At 41.4% G+C, this 18,864-nt stretch overlaps 1 protein-coding gene across 4 annotated transcripts in view; it reads right to left on the bottom strand.

Moving 5' to 3' along the window:
- The window catches only part of EWSR1 (EWS RNA binding protein 1), a 40,896-nt gene that overhangs the window by 9,751 nt on the left and 12,281 nt on the right, over positions 1 to 18,864 (bottom strand). For 2 of the 4 annotated variants that reach the window (XR_005589495.1, XM_039504783.1), the window contains exons 4-9: positions 17,660 to 17,783; positions 10,581 to 10,767; positions 7,133 to 7,300; positions 5,844 to 6,055; positions 4,318 to 4,498; positions 893 to 925 (exon numbers count right to left, since the gene is read on the bottom strand). Coding sequence is in view for 3 of the 4 variants with exons in the window: in XM_039504783.1 (XP_039360717.1) it covers positions 898 to 925; positions 4,318 to 4,498; positions 5,844 to 6,055; positions 7,133 to 7,300; positions 10,581 to 10,767; positions 17,660 to 17,783 (900 nt within the window). In the remaining variant the exon portion in view is untranslated. Of the gene's footprint in view, positions 1 to 892; positions 926 to 1,458; positions 1,497 to 4,317; positions 4,499 to 5,843; positions 6,056 to 7,132; positions 7,301 to 10,580; positions 10,768 to 17,659; positions 17,784 to 18,864 lie in introns of all 4 variants that reach the window. The other 2 variants (XM_039504781.1, XM_039504782.1) reach the window with 2 other exon arrangements.

Raw genomic sequence — 18,864 nt, 5'->3', positions numbered from 1 at the left:
CTTTCAGTGAGGGTAAATACTTGTATATTTATGGAAATGCCAGATGAAAATCCAGCCATACAACACGGGGATACAGAGGCATCTTTTCTATACATAAGGAAGAGCCATACCGCAAACTGATCACTAAGCAAAGTATCTGTAAAAAAGCTCATCCTTTACAAATAATCAGCTGATTTATTTCCCACAGAGGGAAATCTGGTCTGGTCTCTTGCCATGCCTGGACGTATACCATTCAAGTGCCATGAGAAACTGTAGTCAAAATTGGGTGGCTGATGTAATGGAAGTCTTTTTGGGGAATAATTTGAGATCATCTGTGCAAAAATAGATATCCAAACTGCAGGTGCACATTAGATTTTACATCTTTTGTGCAATTATATAGGCAATGATGTAAGCTGATCCTGGAAACAGCTAGACATACAAAATTCACATTTGTACAAGTCTAGAAAGGCAAAAACTGCAAATTCACAGGCTACGGGTGATGGAGTAGAGGAAAGGAAGAGAAAAGTAAAGCTAGTATATGCCTCTATGGTAGTTATTTCAAAATTGCTTGAAGTTAGATGCCTGGTATATTTGAATAGCCATGGACATGCTGCTTAAATTATCCTTCCCTTCATGAAAGAGGAGGGTAGCATCCAAATGAATCTTTGCAAATTTAAATAAGCCAGCCCAACTATTTGATTAATTAAGAAAGTAGAAGGAATGAATCAATACTCTGAAATACAGCGGGTGAATGCCCCAGAATTTTTTATACAGGCAGGGAAGAAATAAGGCAGAGAGAATCCTTTGCGGACAAGCAATGTGAATGACTGCCTTCACTTGTGGAGGAAGAACAAGTGAGAAATCCTTCTTTTCAGCATGCCCAGGTAATATTCTGAACAGTATTCAAAATTACCTAAATCAAGATCTGGTCCTTCTTCCATGGGTCCTGACGGTCAGGGAAAAAAATCATATAAAGTTTTGTTAGTGCACGTCTTGCAGGCTGAAAACCGACACACACAAATCTATCTACTTACAACCACCATATGATGGTGTTGGTTAAACTCAAATTGACCTGCATTGCAAAAATTTTAGCAATGCACCTTTTTATGGTTTTTTTGTGATCAGTTTGCTACTTTTAGCAGCCTTTAAAACCATTTACCATTATTACACTTCTTTAGCTTTATTGGGCCAATCAGTGTATATTTATAAGAAAAGTTACTTTTTTCTTTATTAAATCCAAACAAAATTAAATTTATTCTCCCCAAATTACAAAAGTAGTTTCTCAATACTTCAAGTTACCCTTTGTTTTGTAACCATAGGTTAACCTTATACCCCTAGGCATTGCCGGCAGTACCCATTAAAGTCTTGTTGTATATGTCATTTTTAACCACTTATGAAACTAATAAAAATTATTTTTTTTTCTAAAAACTGACTGATTTTTTTTTTAAACACTATCCATTGTAATGCTCAAAAACTTACCACCAGGCTTATTGAAGCCACCTCGCTCTCCAGCGCTGCTGGGGGGATAAACGAAGAAATGAAGGCCTTTCCCTTTAAAAAGCCAGTACCGCTCTGAGCCTCTGGGGCTCACTGGGAAGAATGGCACTGGCTAAACATCTCCAAACAATGCATCTGTCTGTCTCTCTCTCATCTCGTCACTATGCCTTTCTTCAGGGCAGCTTGCTCAAATTTCCTTTACGCACAACCTTGCTTGTCTGGTTTAGACACCACTTTTGCTGCTGTACCCTTTCATTACTTGTATTGGTATTAACAGTACAATACTTGGCAAAAACATTTAGAGAATTTCAAATTGTGTTTGATTTAAAAAAAAAAAAAGATAAGTCACCTATAGGTCAACTCCCTCCCCTTTGTGTGTACATAAAGGTGCACCCTCAGCCTCTTGCAGCAGGAGAGCAAAATGAGTTCCTGGGTCCCTAACATTAACAGTTAAAAAGGCAGGAGACAACCATATGTAATACCTAGAACACAATTCAGATGACATTTCCACTAAAACCTTAGTATAACGCCATACATTCAGGTCACTACTGGATTTAACAGTCTCTGTGGAAGGAGAACCTACAGAATATATCAGGGCTCAAAGGCCTGGGGGTGCAGCTTTGTGGACACAAACCCGAAATTAAGATTTTAATGTGTGCCAATGCAAAAATCACAGCCTCTAGCTTTTAATACAAAAGCACAGGCTAGGCAATTAGTTTTCAATTGTTTCCAAGTGCTGGTTAATTAGGAAAATGCCACCTGAAAAGGGTTTTATGTGGGGGGGAAGTGTTGTTTTGAGGGAGGGAAGAGAGGAGGGAGAGAGCCATCTATTTGCTAGCCAGTATTGCACCTTTAATCTCTAAAAAGGTTTTAAATACACAATTCCAAGCTGTTGCATGCAGCTTTGCTTCCCTTTTTTTTTAAAAAAGTACACACCATATATGTAACGTCTCTCTTTTTAAACACATACGTTTACACTTTTTAATGTTACACAATTCTAAAGTATTATACCAGTATGCAGTTACCAAAGTTACAGAAGGATTCCATTTATACAATGAATACATTTGGTTAAAAATATTCTATGTATATTTTTCCTCTCCATATGGACACCGTGTCTAGTCCCACTTTTCATTATGCTGCCGGCTGAGTACTGAGTACGGGTACTTTTTAAGTATTGAAGTGTATACAAGGCTCTCACTTTGTAACCTGTAGCATATAAATGCGACAAAGCATGTTAAAAAGTTTCCATGTTTAACAGCCAATGAAAATATAAAATAATTGAGTCAATGAAAAAGGGCATGTTAATAACATTGAGCTCCTTACCTGCAGGAGACACTGAAATCCATCACCACACCATGATAAAAGGGCCGAGTTCCCCTACCCTGCCCCTGGGTGTTCAACCTACTGCTTCATGGGAAGGCCACCTTTTCTATGGACAGTAGAAAAACTACATCCAAAAAGCTGGCGGCCTCTTTAATAGACTGTCAGCTGGAAATCACTACAGAAGTAATTTATTCTTTGATTACAGGTGTGAAATTAGAGAAAAAAATTGTGAAACTTTTGCAGTGAACAGCACCAAAATGGCTAGAAGTTTTAAGACGTGATGATAGTAATTTCAAGTGTCTACATCTACTTTAAAAACATTAGAAATAAATACATTATGGGTGAAATCTTTATATAGAACAATGGAACCCTGTTCCATTCAAGCCAATTTATTAAATCAGTAATGTTTCCATGTGAACAAGTGTTTATCTTTAAAATATAATTCCAGATAGTTGTATTTCTCCAATAAAGATTTCAGGCCATTTGGATTCATTTTAGCTGAGCTATGCAGAATGACAGAGTAACTTCTCCAATTTCTAGGTGAAACGGGGTTCTAAAACAAGTTGCCAATAAATGCTGCACCTTTATTTAAGGCTGTTGACTCACTAGCCCAGCCATACAAATATATGGGGTAACATTTTACTGAGGTTGTTCTGATGTTTTGCACATCAATATCTGCATTTCTAATCCACATGAATGAAACACTCTGCATAGCTTTAAACTAAGTTTCATAGGGATTGAACACACACAAAGCTAAACCTTCCTTATATTAGCCCTCATAATTAGTCCATCATCCTCACCTTTATGAAAACAGACACCAAAGACAGGGAGCTATAAACTACTGATCTGAACAAATAGGTTTACTAAACCAGATTATGCCATCAGTTAAAATGACCAAACTGATTTAGACCACCTGAAAGCTCCAATGGGGAGCAGTCCTGGAAGTCGAGTCAGATCTCTGGGTGTTCTTGGGGCTTTTCTTCACACTCCTACCAAGCCACTCTAGAGCTGTGGCTTCAACAATAAACTGACCCATACATTCACTTATGACAGTAGCTCCAAGTGCTACTTCTAGTGCAAACAAAGGCTGAGGGGAAACATTGTATAAAACAGCTGACATTAGGCTTCTGCCATGTACATACCTGAAACATCAAGACCCCCAGTAGTGAGGCAAAGGAAGTGAAACCTGGATCTCCTGGAAGGTTTGTGTGTGTTCTATCCAAAGTTATTGTTAAATCCCACAGAGGATTTCACCTCTGAATAACCATGAAGGGAGCTGAAAGTTCTGTATTTCATATAACCCTTAATTCCCCCAAACCCAACAAACTGCAGGAAAAAAACCAGATCCTGCCCCTACTTCCCCTAGGAGGACATTTCCATGGACTAGAAACAATCTCCCTATTAATAAATATTCTCCATGGAAGTGTGGTTTGAAATGTCATCTTTCAGCCGCTCCTTCCATTTCAAATCCTACGGGTAAAACAGAATTAGGTAAAAGGAGAAAAGATTTGCTCTTACCCCATTCCTCCGCGTCCTCCTCCCCGCCCACCTCTGCTCATGCCTCCACGATCAAATCCTCCTCTTCCCCTTCCCCGGTTATCAGGGCCACTCATGCTCCGACTTTCTCCTGGGCCAGAAAAACCTCCAGATTCCTGTCCATATCCACCCATGTTGCTGGTATGGTCCTGACGAAATGAACCTGAGGAGAGTTTATATTGTAGATATTAAAGCAGAAGCAGATAAAGTCAGACTCCTTCTGAAGTGCATGTTCCGATTACAGTAACTCTCCACTTAAAGTCATCCTAGTTAACATTGTTACATTGCTGATCAATTAGAGAACATGCTAGTTTAAAGTTACGCAATGCTCCCTTCTAACGTTGTTTGGCAGCCGCCTGCTTTGTCCACTGCTTGCAGAAAGAGCAGGCCATTGGATCTAGTGGTGGGGGCTTGGAAGCAGGGTGGACTGTCAGCTCCCTGCTCCCCTAAGTTCCCTGTGGGGCAGCCGCCCAGCAGGCTATCAATTGCCAGGCAGTTCAGCTGTCCCTCCCCCCATTCCTGAGTGCAGATCCTGCCCTCTGCCTTGGAGCTGCTCCCGGAGCAGCCTGCTTGCTGTGCAGTGGGGAGGGAGGGGAAAGGAGTGCTAATGTCAGGGTGTTCCCCTCCCCCCACTCCTGCCCCTTGCTACTTTACCTCATTTCCACAGTGTGGGGGGGGGGAGAGGAGAGAGGAAGGGAGACACACTACAGGGCTCAGGATAGAGGGAGCTTGCTGTCAGCAGCTGCTGTCTCAACTCGCTGATCTACTTAAAAAGGCAATGTACTTATAGTGGGGTCAGCATACTTAAAGGGGCAATGCGCGTCTCTTTCTGCCATGCTGTCTCCCCTCCCTCCATTCCTGCTGCCTTGTAGAATGTGAGGCTACATTAACAAGAATGTGGTAACCCTTGAGGGCTGAGCCGAATGCTAGTTCATCATTTAGCAGTAAGGCATTCCCTGGGAAATATCCCACCCTCCTCCACCCTCTGACTTCACCACCTCAACCAAGCTCCACAATCATCATTGCTGTGTACAGTATTAAATTGTTTAAAACAATTTTCCCTGGAACCTAACCCCCCCATTTACATTAATTCTTATGGGGAAATTGGATTTGCTTACATAGTTTTGTTTAAAGTAGCATTTTTCAGGTACATAACTACAATGTTAAGCGAGGAGTTACTGTACCTCTTTGCACCTACCTTCAGTACCATGAACTGTAGCAATACTGTGAATTAAACGTTTAACATGGGTCTTAATACAATGGCTCTACTGAAAGCAGGATGCATAGCACTCGACTTGCAGTCAAACTTAAAACTATACCCACAGTCAGTAAAAGTCTACAGAACTATTAGCTGGCAGATCGCCTGCTGGCTGGAAAATACTCAAAATGCTAAATGAGCTAAAGCCTTCTTCAGAGATTTACTAGTATATCTTATTTGGTAAACACTACTGAGATAGTACAATCATTACAGTTCGCCTCCTTAGATGAGCTTCATTACGCAAACTCACTCGGCTGGCTGTAACTGCTGCTCTGCTGGCTGTACTGGCTTGGGGCCTGGCTGTAGGATCCAGTCGGGGGAGGATAACTAGTAGGTGGCTGCTGGCCATAGCTGCTTTGCTGGCCATAGCTAGTCTGTTGTCCATAGGTACTTGGCTGCCCATAGGTGCTTTGCTGAGAATAACTGCTCTGATCATAACTACTTGGCTGTGTAGAGGAATAGCTGAAAGACATAAGAATTAAGAAGCGTTTCTCGATGGAAGATAAATCAAGCCACCTGGAAATACGCATTAGGTTGCAGTGGTATTTAACTAGACAGTAATGCAAGTCAGACAACGTGTATTAACACAAGTCATTTAAAATGTGAGGTCATCCTATGGAGGATGATTTGCCAGCACAGAAACAAAATAAGAAGGGTTGCTCAAAACAAAACAATGATCTAGTTCTTCATAGCTCTAAAAAGAGATAACTATGCCATGGAAATCATCACTAGTTTCCAAGTGGGAAATCTGCACCCCTTGGGACACTGCACTTTAAATAAATACTTTAAAACAAATAGAGATTCAGTGAATGATTGATATCTGTCATCTAGAATTTCAACGCCACTGAAGACTATAAAATACCAGCTGGTAATATGGTTTGTTTGTAACTTGTTTCCCTGGCTTCTTATAAATCAAAAGCAATCTAATTCACTTTATTTCCAATCCACTTTATTTATTTCTGCTTGGCATGTGTAGGCTTTTCAGACATGCTTGAGAAGTTCAAAAGCAACATCTGTCCTACGTTTCAGGATGAACAACTCACCTGAGATTCATGACGTGTGTGGAAACAGCATTTTTATAAGTTAACACTAAGAGCGCCTGAAACATATCCTCTCTTTAGGACCCAAAGTTTTAGGAGGCAATGATATGTAATTAAAAAGTGGCTTTCACACTTAAGAGTTAAGTGAATATTTTTATATAAACATTTTTCTTGAGTAGTCACTTTTGCCTTTTGTTATTATAGATATCTATCATTTGATTAGAACTTATTTAATCACAACCCTGTATTCTTTCCTCTTTGACCCTGCAGTGAAGAGAAGACTGGTTAGATACAAGTAAGCTTGTTTATGAAGATATCTGATAATCTGCAAGCATGGCAAGAAGCCTTATAAAGAACAAATGCTTAAAATCCAAAATATTTAAAGTTTTCACACACTAGGAAAGTCCCTTTTAAAAAGGCAACAGCACTTTTATCCAAGCAAACAAATTTTAATGCTCCACCACCACCTTTGCCAACCCTAATTTTCTGAAAGAATTACCTCGTTGGAGGATAGGATGGAGGAGCAGTGACAGGCTGCATAGGGTAACTTCCAGGCACCTGAGGATAACTGTAGTTACTTTGTCCATATCCTAAGCTGGGCTGGCTGTAACCTGTGGTACTCGACTGAGGCTGGCTAGTCTCCGCTGGCTTGCTGCTATCCTGGGGTCTAAAAGCAAAGTTCAGCAATGAGGAGTCATCTTGTACCAAACTCTCCTCCGCCCCAATTCTCCTTACAACAGGTAATGATACCCAAAGCACACCAGAAGAAGACCAGGATATATTAGTTTATGGAATTTATGACCTAAAGTTGCAATTAGGTAGTCCAATGCATTTTAATTTCAAATCAATATCCGTTTAATCACTATGAAAGCAGATAGAATTCATTAGATAAATTCAAGACTTTACATTCTGACTGACAATTTATACATTCTCCCACTACTAGAGAAATCATTGGTTACCTCATTAACAATAATTAAAAATACAATTTTGCCACAGCTTCCATTTACCTTATTAATCAGGTGCAATCTCAAATCTAAAGCACATAATTTAGAATTACACCAACTCCAGCATGGCCCCAGTGATACCAGTCAACTCTGTGTTTTGGGGGAACCAGGGCAGAGTGTCTGGCCTGTTTGACTCATGAGGGACAGACACACACACACACACATCCCCACACCCACGCAGGTCTCTGCTTGAACCAAGACCAATCAGAGAAAAGGTGTTGGGAGACACACCTAGACCGTTCCTGACAAGGGTGATAAAAGATTAAGACATCTCCATTTGCATACAGAATGGAGAGCAGAGAACCTAGCCTCATCTGCATGAAAGATGGGACAGGGATTAGCATACAGAATGAAGAACAGAGAACCGCACTGAACTCTGGGACCAGAAAAGCAGGGAAGCACTGCATCATGGGAATCTCTGCTCCAGATGTTAATGAACCTACCCCTGCCCCCACCCAGCTCAGCAGTTATCAGACCAATTCTAGTAATGAATCCTTGATTGATATCCAAAATACTGAAGCAGCCTAGTTGCAATGTGAACTCCTTGGAAGAAAACACCACCCATAGCTAAGGGTATGGTTACACTTACAAATCTGCAGCGCTGGTCGTCCAGCTGTGCAGGGCCAGCGCTGGTATGTGGCCACACTCACAGCTACCAGCGTTGGTGTGTGGCCACATTTGCAGCATTTGCAGCGCTGTTGGGAGTGATGCATTATGGGCAGCTATCCCAGCGTTCAAGTGGCAGCAACGTGCTTTTCAAAAGAGGGGGGTTGGGGGGGGCGTAGTGTGACAGGGAGCGGGCGAGAGAGAGAGAGAGAGTGGATTTTTGGAGCCAACACTGTGTGTTACCTTCCTGCCTTGAAAAATCAGAACATGTTCCCGATCCCTTACCCTTAACTCTTAACTGCAAACAGCCTGCAGCCAACAGACTCCCTCTCTCCCCTCTGCCCTGTTTCTGTCAAGCAAACACTCACTCCCTGCCTGCCTCATTATCTCATTTGATTGTTCACAGATTGATCACAGCAAACAGGAGCTGTGTTTGTAGATAAGCAGCTCTGGGATCAACAGCCGCTGAGTTCACAACAAAACAAAGAGAGGCTGCATAACAAAACAAAGAGTAATTTATAAAAGCATTCTGGGATATCTGCTAATACCCTGGAGGCCAATAACAGCGCTGGTGTGTGGCCACACTTGATGACCAGCACTGCAGCACCAGCGCTGCAATCTTTATTCCCCATGCTGAGCCAGGTGTACGGCCAGCGCTGCAGCCAGGGAGTTGCAGCACTGGATGTGACCTGCAGGTGTGGACACTTACTAATTGCAGCGCTGGAAAGCCTCCACCAGCGCTGCAACTCGCAAGTGTAGCCATACCCTAAGAGTGATCAGCTCCTATTGTCTAGCCTAAAGAAAACCCTTGAGTCATCAGTTTACCCATAAACAAATCTAGTGTTCTCCCTTGAACCATTGTTGTTTCTCTACAAAAAACCCCTACCTATGTTCAAGTAAGTGTTCTGATGCTTAGATCCAAACTATGCATCAGTTCTGCTGGGACTCCATCTTCTCCTAACTGATCGTGCTGGGGGCTCTGCCTGTCTCCAGCACTCAGAACCCTAAGCTACCACCATCACCTGGGAACCCTGACCAGTTCAAGCCTCATGCAGTGGGTGAGATCCCCTTCTCTCTGTTTTCCTTTCTACCTTAGGTATTAACCTTTAATAATGTATGTTATGTTGGTTTAGCCCTCCTTGTGTAGTTATCACTATTATTCAATAAATAACTTTTATGGTTAAGCTGGTTGCTTCTCTCTCTCTCTCCTGCTGAACTTTACTCTTGTGTTTTTAGTTTCCCCCATTTACTCTACAGAAACACTTCTTTTACCTAAGCTAAAGACAGATAAGGGTGGTAGCTTGAAAATGCTGCTTGACCCAGTCCATTGAGCCCAGGGGCACATAAGGGGTCAGCTTGAAAGTGCCGATTGACCCGGTCCATTCAGACTTGCTCTGTTAGTGTGTGCGCGCGCGCACTCATCTGGTTCTGGAGGAACCCAGCCCTAGTGAACCTAGGTCCTGCAGGATAGCTCCATCAGGAGGGGACTTGCATAAGGGAGAAGTAGGGCTCCACATGAAAACACATGTGACACAAGCAGAACATTGATAGAATTACAGAACATGTCCCCCACCCCCCCGAAGAGTAACCCAAATAAATGAGCATACCCCAAACTAATGGGCAAATCTGGTAACACCAGACAGATCACATTTTAGAGCCAATTAACTCAGCCATTCACTCTAGGTTTTCTTGCACTATGCTTGTAAACAGCTTTGCCACCTGATGGCATCAGCTTGTTTTGTTTAACATTCAATCTGATTTAGAGATAACTGTTCTAAACCTCTTTTTAGTTAAAGACGATCTTACATTTGCTGAACATACAATTAAGCTAAGAGGTCTATTATCAACAGGAGCCAAACACACTGAAGACATTTTGTATCAAGTCATCCATGTACACCCATTCCCAAATGACATGCTAGGCAATACTACTGCTTTAAGTAACCCCATAACTAAAAGATAGACAAGTGTTAATTTTCCACTATTTTTCCTATCTTACAGTTTGATAGCACTGCATCTACAGTCAGATGCACTGTTTCGTTGGGCAGTAGAATTTCCTGTGTTAGGCAACCGCTTGGTAACATTGCTGGCACCCGGTGCTGGACACAGAGTGAGGAAGTCATGTACACACTTTTCCCAGGCACTGAAAGAGCTATGAGATACAGCAGCAAAGCTGAAACCAAAAATGCAAAAGGAGAGGCATATGCAGAGAGAGGAGTAGGCCCAAGCATGTTCGGTGTTGCTCTTGGATCTGTCAAGGGCCCACCTTTCTAATCAATAGGAGAGCAGAAAGAACCTTATTTAAAAAGAAAAAAAATTAAATGAAATTGTGTGTATTACCTTGCAGGTGCAGATGTTGCTGGCTGCTGCCCATAAGTTGGGTAGGCAGGCTGGGTGCCATAAGCGGACTGTGCTGCATAAGAAGCCTGGGTGGTAGTAACTGTGGGTGTGGTAGTATCGTAGGCAGCTGTGCCGTACCCCTGGACGGGCTGACTATAAGCTGGGGGGGCAGTCGGGGTGGTATAACCTAGAACAAACAAAAGCTTCGTCAGATTGACATTCAATCTAGATTTCATATTTCAGACTACTTTTATTCTTCTTCAAAGACTTTTACCCAGAGGTTACAAAAGTTACCAATTTTACTTTTACTATGCAATATAGGTAACCCGAAAACATAAAAATTGACTTATGCCCCTTTTCTGCTTCTTCATGGCATATGAAGGCCTGGAAATTTGTTTCCCCCAAACAGTGTTTTTGCTTTAAACATCAGAAATTCCAGGCTAGTCTTCCAGGTCCAACTAATGACTAAAGAAATAATTACATCACTGAGAACAAAAAAGCTGATTGACCAAGGGGGAGTTCCTTCTCAGTCAGACTAAAGATTGATGGTTTACTACTATTTAACTTCAAAATCTAATTTAAAAAACATACAATGCAGGCAGAGACCTGTAGAAAATACTCCAAAACAGGGAAGAGTCAGAGAACATTCTTGTTATTTCTAACGTAAAAAAACCCAAACAATTACAAAAACTTTTAGGTAAGTCGCACTCATATTAGGCCTTAATACAGCACAAAGAAAAGGCATAAGGCTAACTTTTAAGATGATCTTTACAGGTTACCATTAAAGCACTATGTACTTGCAATCATTAGTAATTCTTGAAATGTAAAGAATGAACTTTAATTTTGCACTTACATAAGAACGGCCATACTGGGTCAGACCAATGGTCCATCTAGCCCAGTATCCTGTCTTCCAACAGTGGCCAATGCCAGATGCTTCAGAGGGAATGAACAGAACAGGGCAATTATCGAGTGATCCATCCCCTGTCATCCAGTCCCAGCATCTGGCAGTCAGAGGCTTAGGGACACCCAGAGCATGGAGTTGCACCCTGACCATCTTGGCTAATAGCTATTGATGGACCTATCCTACGTGACCTTATCTAACTCATTTTTGAACCCAGTTACATTTTTGGCCTTCACAGCAAGGAATTTCGCAGGCTGACTGCACTGTGTGGAGAAGTACTTCCTTTTGCGTGATTTAAACCTGCTGCCTATTAATTTCAATGGGTGACCCTGGTTCTTGAGTTATGTGAAGGAGCTAATAACACTTCCTTATTCACTTTCTCCATACCATTCATGATTTTATAACCTTCTATCATATCCCCCCTCAGCCATCTCTTTTCCAAGTTGAAGAGTCTGTCTTTTTAATCTCGCCTCACATGGACAACACAAATGACTAGGGGCATGGAACAGTTTCCTTCTCATACCTTCTCCAATTCTAATATATCTTTTTTGAGATGGGGTGAATTGTATGCAGTATTCAAGGTGTGGGGTACCAGGATTTATATCATGGCATTATGATATTTACTGTCGTCTTATTTATCCCTTTCCTAATGGTTCCTAACATTGTTAGCTTCTTTGACTGCTGATGTACAGTAAGAAGATATTTTCAGGGAACTATCCACAATGACTCCAAGATCTCTTTCTTGAGTAGTAACAGCTAATTTAGACACCATCATTTTGTATGTATAGTTGGGCTTTTGTCTTCCACTGTGCATTACTTTGCATTTATCGACACTGAATTTCATCTACCATTTTGTTGTCCAGTCACCCAGTTTTGTGAGATCCTTTTATAACGCTTCACAGTCTGCTTTGGGCTTAACTATCTTGAGAAATTTAGTATTTGCAAAACTTGTCATCTCACTGTTTACCTCTTTTTCTGGATCACTTATGAATATGTTGAACAGCATACTCTACTAAGTTAGAGAAGAGGTATTTCAATAAAGAAACATACCAAGAAGTCAAATTGTTTCTGCTGTTTTAATATGCCATTGGTTAAAAGAAGACCATAGCAATTTAATATGCCACAGGTAAAAATATACAGTAGTTCATATAAACAAATCGTTGACACTTTTTAGAAATACCGATCATTGCTCCTATCTCCAGTTAGCGAGTGGGAGATGTTCTTTACTGGTATTTTCCAGCAGCTCAACTTGATTTTTGCAAAAGGGCACTGATAGCTAGCACTGAGGACAGAGTAACAGGAAAATATCATCTCAGTCCTATTTTTCATCAGTTAAGATAACAGCTTCCTTTTTACTTGTTAATTTTATTATAATTAAGAAACTTGTAATCACAAAGACAAATACATCACATGTAGTGTTCAGACTAACTACACTGGATTTTTCCTTTCCACTGCCTGATTTTCAAAAGAGAATCTCCAGTACTGTAGTGTTTATTAGTCAGCATCTTTTCCTTTCATCCTCAGTGTCTTCAAAATGCACAAGGCTGCTTTCACTACTCATTGTGCTATGTAGGTGACCTGTCAACAAAATCCAGACTTTTCCTAACTGGTTAATGAAGCAGTATTTAAACTGAGCAGAGGAAACTACCTCATAGCACATGCCAAAGCAGCTACACTGGTAAACTATAAAACCAACTTCAGTTCAACATTCTGAGTAGTAATCCAGCACATGTGTAATAATTCTTCAAGTGTTCTTCATGAATCCCAGCATTTTAAATTGCACTTGTTACAATTCAGCCCAGCTGCAAAAGCCAAAGTGCAAGTAGGTATTTATTCTCCCTTCCTATAGGAAGGCTAGATCAACAATATTTGCTTTTCATAATATTCTGGGTACTCATTTCTGTCTAGAGTGCAAATCCCTGTTCTGAAGCCTAAGCGGGCTAGTGAGGAAAAAAGGTGAATGGGATGATGCTGAATGGTGTAAAATGAGCAGTTTTTTGTGTTCAGCAAATTGAAACAGTTCAAACACTCAAAAAAACCAAACATGAGCCACAAAAGCATTCCACAAAGACTAGCTGATCAACCTAAAGTTAGATGAACCCCAATTCCAAACAACTAAGCCCTGAGCGCTCACTGACAACATCAGGTTTTTGTAATAAGTCAGTTCCCAGTGGTCAGAAGTAAACTTCACAGCAAACTAATGCACTTGGGTCCCAATCCTGCACTCAGAGAGAACTTGTTGCAGGATCAAAGCCTTACCTAGATCTTTCCAGCTGTGGTCCCTTTTCCCTGACACATTTGATGGTATTATTAAAACCAAATGCAAAGCAGGCAGCAGAGTTTGCACACTGCCAGATGTCACAAAGGTTGTTAACTGTCCTACTAAAAGGAACCTTGAATTTTAAGCATATGTGAACTCTAGTCTTGGCACATCATTTGTAAAAGTGCTTTTAATATTTAAGCCTCAATATGTAAATAGTTAGTGATTTAGGAACTCCTTACTGTAAATTCTAATTTCAGCTGCACATCAGCTTAGTTTAATATAAAACACTTAGAGCTGTATCTTTTGATGTATTAGATTCCACTTTGGGGGAACATTTAGACCAGCACCTCTCAAACTGGGGTCCTCAGGGCCCACTAACTCCTCCCCCTCCCTCCCAGTGCCTCCTACACAACTGGGAGGCACTGGGAGGGAGGGGAAGGAACATGGACAGGGTATGCTTAGGGTAGCGGGTGGGAAGAGGGGGCGCAGGGGTCGAGTGGGGGCAGGAAGAGGTGGGGCCTTGGAGGAAGGGGTGGAGTAGGGGCAGGGCCTGAGGCTCAGCAAGGGCTTTGGGGGTTTGCAAAACTTTTTAAATCAAATTGAGAGTCCTCTGGTTGCTAACGTTTGAGAACCCCTGATTTAGACAATGTAACCACCCACTTACTGAACAATTTGAGAGTCTCCAAAATAGACTAAAAAAAGAAACTTTAAGAACTTCATAATCTGCTTTAAGCAGCCCAGTAAAGATATTCCTTAGTCAGCTCCAGTTCCTCTCACAGGATCTAACCCAGCAAGCCTTTTGCACACAACCCCCCCATTTATGTAAACAGCTGTTCTTTCTGCATTAGAAGGGAAGGATTCAATCGTAAAAAAATACTCAGCTAAAATACTGGATTGAAAAGGATTTATTCTGAAATAGCTGGCTTCTCTTCAGGTGGTGGCAGTTTTCAAAGTTCTCTCTAATTTAAACAGCTAGCATCATAAACTACTATGGTGTTTAATAAGTTCCTGCAGAATCCTAATACATACGGGATAGGTAAACTTACTATAAGTGATAACCAAGACACAGGAAATTATGTTCACCATCCATAATAAATTATTCTTCATGATGGTGGGCCATCAACTTAAAGTACTGACATTTTAAATACATAATACTAAGATACAGGGAGCAAAAAGAAAGAATGGGTTTGGTTATTTGCAGAAGATAACTCTCAATCTAGAGATCACAAAGAGGTCACCAGGGTTATGACCCTTCCTCCCAAGCTTTATGCCTAGAGGGGAAAGGGAGTCCCAAAAAAATTGCTTAACTGGGGTAACAATATAGAAGATATTGATAACCTTTGGATTAACTCACACCAAGTGCAAATCAGTGCCAGCCACACAGGACCAAATAGGCTGGGACTAAAGGGAGACTGATTGAGCCTCTCTTATGTGGGACTAAAATACGCCCCTATGCAGGCAAAGACAACCTTAGCCTGGACCACTATCATGGTGCAGAAGAACCAGTTCTACTACTCGTGCAGACAGACCCCGCATCAGTGGTATTTCAAGGGGAATGGGGAGTTTGAGCACTGGCCTGCTAAACTTACAGTTGTGAGTTCAATCCTTGAGGGGGTCATTTAGGGAACTGGGACAAAAATCTGTCTGGGGATTGGTCCTGCTTTGAGCAGGGGGTTGTACTAGATGACCCCGAGATCCCTTCCAACCCTGATATTCTATGATGCTATGATTCTAAGGAGCTTCACAGAGCAACGTAACGCTCTGAGACAACATAAAGCCTTTTAATTAATTATGAAAATAGACAAAAAAGCACTATTTAAATAATTGTCTTATGCAATACGAAGTCAGCTTCTAGAGAAAATTAAGTGCAATTTGACTGGAAGTCTAAATGTGATCCTTTTTAAGGTGTTAATCTGCGTGTCCCTTACAGCACTACATGTTTTATAAAGCACGAACACACAGAAACTGCACACTGAACAGTATCTTTAATGAACTTTGGATTAGGCCCCTAGGAGGTTTCAGGTTGTTTAAAAGAGTACTACTTTGGATGGTTCTGAATCTTCTAGGAGAGGATGGCGTAGTGACTTTAGCATTCGGCACTAGGTGCATATAAGTAGCGTATATAAGCAGTTTTGCCAAAGTTAAAGACAGGGAGGCAAACTGATGGACAGGAAGGCATGCAAATCACATTCTAAGGACCTACGCCAATGTGGTCTTCCATCTGACCATATTTTTTTTTAAGTGGCATTTTTTATTGGATGCGAGAGGAAGCAGCATAGGAAAAATATCCAATATTGTTATATAGCCCAGTAAATGTACCCTGAGCTAAACATGGTGCAAGCAAAAAACATAATCCAGTATGGACTACTGTTCTTATAACCCCTGCACATTAAGGGCATGTATTTACTAAAGGCTAAATCAGCAATGCTGCAACAGAAGCAGCAGCATCGATTTACCAGGTCTGGTGAAGATGCCGCAAGTTGATGGGAGAGTGCCTCCCATCAACGCAGACATCGTTGTAAATCGATCTAAGCTACGCCCAATTAAATTAAGCAATTTATGTAATTTAACTAGCGTAACTTGGATCAACTTACCTTGTTAGTGTAGACAAGGCCTTAGTGCAAGCAGAGATTTTTTCAGAGATATTAAAGTTTAAGTCTACAAATATATTCTGTTAATCGTTAAAAGCGATCAGTTCTCATTCTTCAAGGCATAAGATTACTGTCAGAAAGAAACCCTCCCCCACTTAAAGAACTGCACAATTAAATACATTATGGGGTAATTTTTTCTCCACATTTTCCATTGTAAGGCATCCACCTTACCATCCATCCATCCATGCCCAGATACTAGTAGAAGCACCACCTGTATGCCCTGGATATTCCTAGGGAACCTTTAGGAACCACTAGAGACTACGTTTTTGCATGGACTCCTGGTTCAAATTGAGTGTACCAGAATATAGTCTTCAAATGATGTATCAAGTCTCTCCAGATCAGTTGTTTTTTAAAAGTAAAAATATTAAGGTATTTTTATGCACAAGATTCCAGTTTAAAAAGCACAAGTTAAGTAATTTACAGAGCATTTATGAAGATGTCAAGTATATGTCTGAACTGGAAATCCATAGACATAACATGGAACATGCAAAGGTGGTGATCAGAACAATCTGAACATGTCTAATCATGCTGTTTACCCTTTAGGAAATGGTAAAGACAGCTAGGTTATATTCATCTGGAACATCTTGGTACAGCTGTCACTAGACTGCTTGGAAAGTTTTATTCACAGAGCATGGCACTCAGGAGTTTGTCAATGGTACTCATTATACAGACATGGAACTTATAAATGGCACTAAATACTAGCAAATTTTAAATAGTACTGTATGTTTAATGTGATGTTATTAGGGCTAAAACAAATGAAACACCTAAAGGGTTAACATCACAAGTTTAGACAGAATGAAACAGCATTTCCCATGCAAGAGTGAGCAGGATATTCAAACCTGTACTGGTCCCTTCTACTGTGGAAAGCACAAGACAAAAAGTAGAGGGTACACTATCAGAACAGGCAAACAGTTACTTTAACCAATTTGATTTTCAAGCAACTGAAGAGATGCCCGGAGTACACATTCCCAATGAGCATTGTTACACAGCTTTTGTGTTTGTTTTTTGTTTTGTTTTTTAAAACTAAGTACATTCTGTAGATTAAACAGGTATGTTTACTCCTGGCATTCACCCCACCCACATCTCAGCATCGTTTTAAATCAGCATTCCCTAAAAGAAAGGCTATAGGAAGACTAAAACCTTTTCTACGTCAAAGCTGCCCTGATCGATTCAATATGGTTTAGGTTCATATTTAGGCAGAAGATTTTAACTAAGCTCTTTCCCCAGTAAAAACAAAGTCATGCAACAGTGTTGAGGCTCTTACCCGTTGGAGGCTGCCCATATGAAGTTGCATATGCAGTTTGCCCATATGTTGCAGTTGTCTGAGCCTGTGTGTAGTTGACATCAGTGGGTTGTCCATAAGTTCCATAACTCTGTTGCCCATAGGCCTGCTCCAAAGAAAATATATATTTAATTCAAGCACTGAGATCAGTTTATTTCATTACATAGAGGCATATAAACAGTCATTTTGGTGACACGGAGTAAAAAGGCAGCAATGTGGAGCAATTTAAATCAATTTATTTTTGTTTTAATAACAGACTTAAATGACCATATATATTCGATCATAAGCCGGTTTGTTTATAAGCCGGCCCCCTCCCCCCCGTCCCCCAAGATGGATAAGTAAAAATGGAAAAATTTTATAACCCGTTCATAAGCTGACCCTATAATTCAGGGGTCAGCAAACTTTGGGTCCCGGGCCATCAGGATAAGCCGCTGGTGGGCCGAGATGGTTTGTCTACCTCGAGCGTCCACAGGCATGGAGGTAAACCTAAGTAAACAAAGTGTCCCAGCACACCAGCTGCTTACCCTGATGGGCCAGGACAGCAACTAGTGGGGAATTTTTATTTTTTTGGGGGGTGGTGGGGGGAGTCAGGGGAGTAACCCCTGTGACCATCCCCCACATGACCCCACCCCTAGCCCCAGACCCCCACACTCTCCCCATCCCATCCCACCTTATCTGGGGAGGGCCAGGGGAGGATGTCTCTGACCTGGCTGGAGCTGCTGGCCACAGCCTGCTCTGAGGGTGGGGCCGAGCCGCATGGCTGCAGCCTGCCAGTCTTGGAGCTGCAGCTGCTTCGGAGGCTGGGGGTAGAGCAGAGTGGCCAGAAGCAGACACACTCTGGCCCCGCCTCTTCCCTTCTGTCTCTGCTGGCTGTGCTGCCTCTCCTTGCTCCCTCTGTTGGGGGGAGGGGCTGTGTCCCACCTCTCCCTCTCTATACCAGTTCATAAGCCTACCCCCTTCTCTGGTGCTTCCCTTTTTTACTAAAATAATTCGGCTTATGTCGAGTATATACGGTAGATTGAGGCTTTGTAAAGCTAATTTAAGATATTGTACCTTTAGATTATAAATTTATAATCAAGTAAATTATAAATGCTGTGATGTCACTACTGGTATCTTTATTAGAATTTTACAAAACCCACAGCCAAACAAAATATTGAAAATTAAGCCCTTGATCCTGCAAACACAAA

Source organism: Mauremys reevesii, linkage group 18, assembly GCF_016161935.1.
Source record: "Mauremys reevesii isolate NIE-2019 linkage group 18, ASM1616193v1, whole genome shotgun sequence".
In the NCBI taxonomy this organism is placed as follows: Eukaryota; Metazoa; Chordata; order Testudines; family Geoemydidae; genus Mauremys; species Mauremys reevesii.
This window is presented reverse-complemented; position numbering and strand designations above follow the sequence as displayed.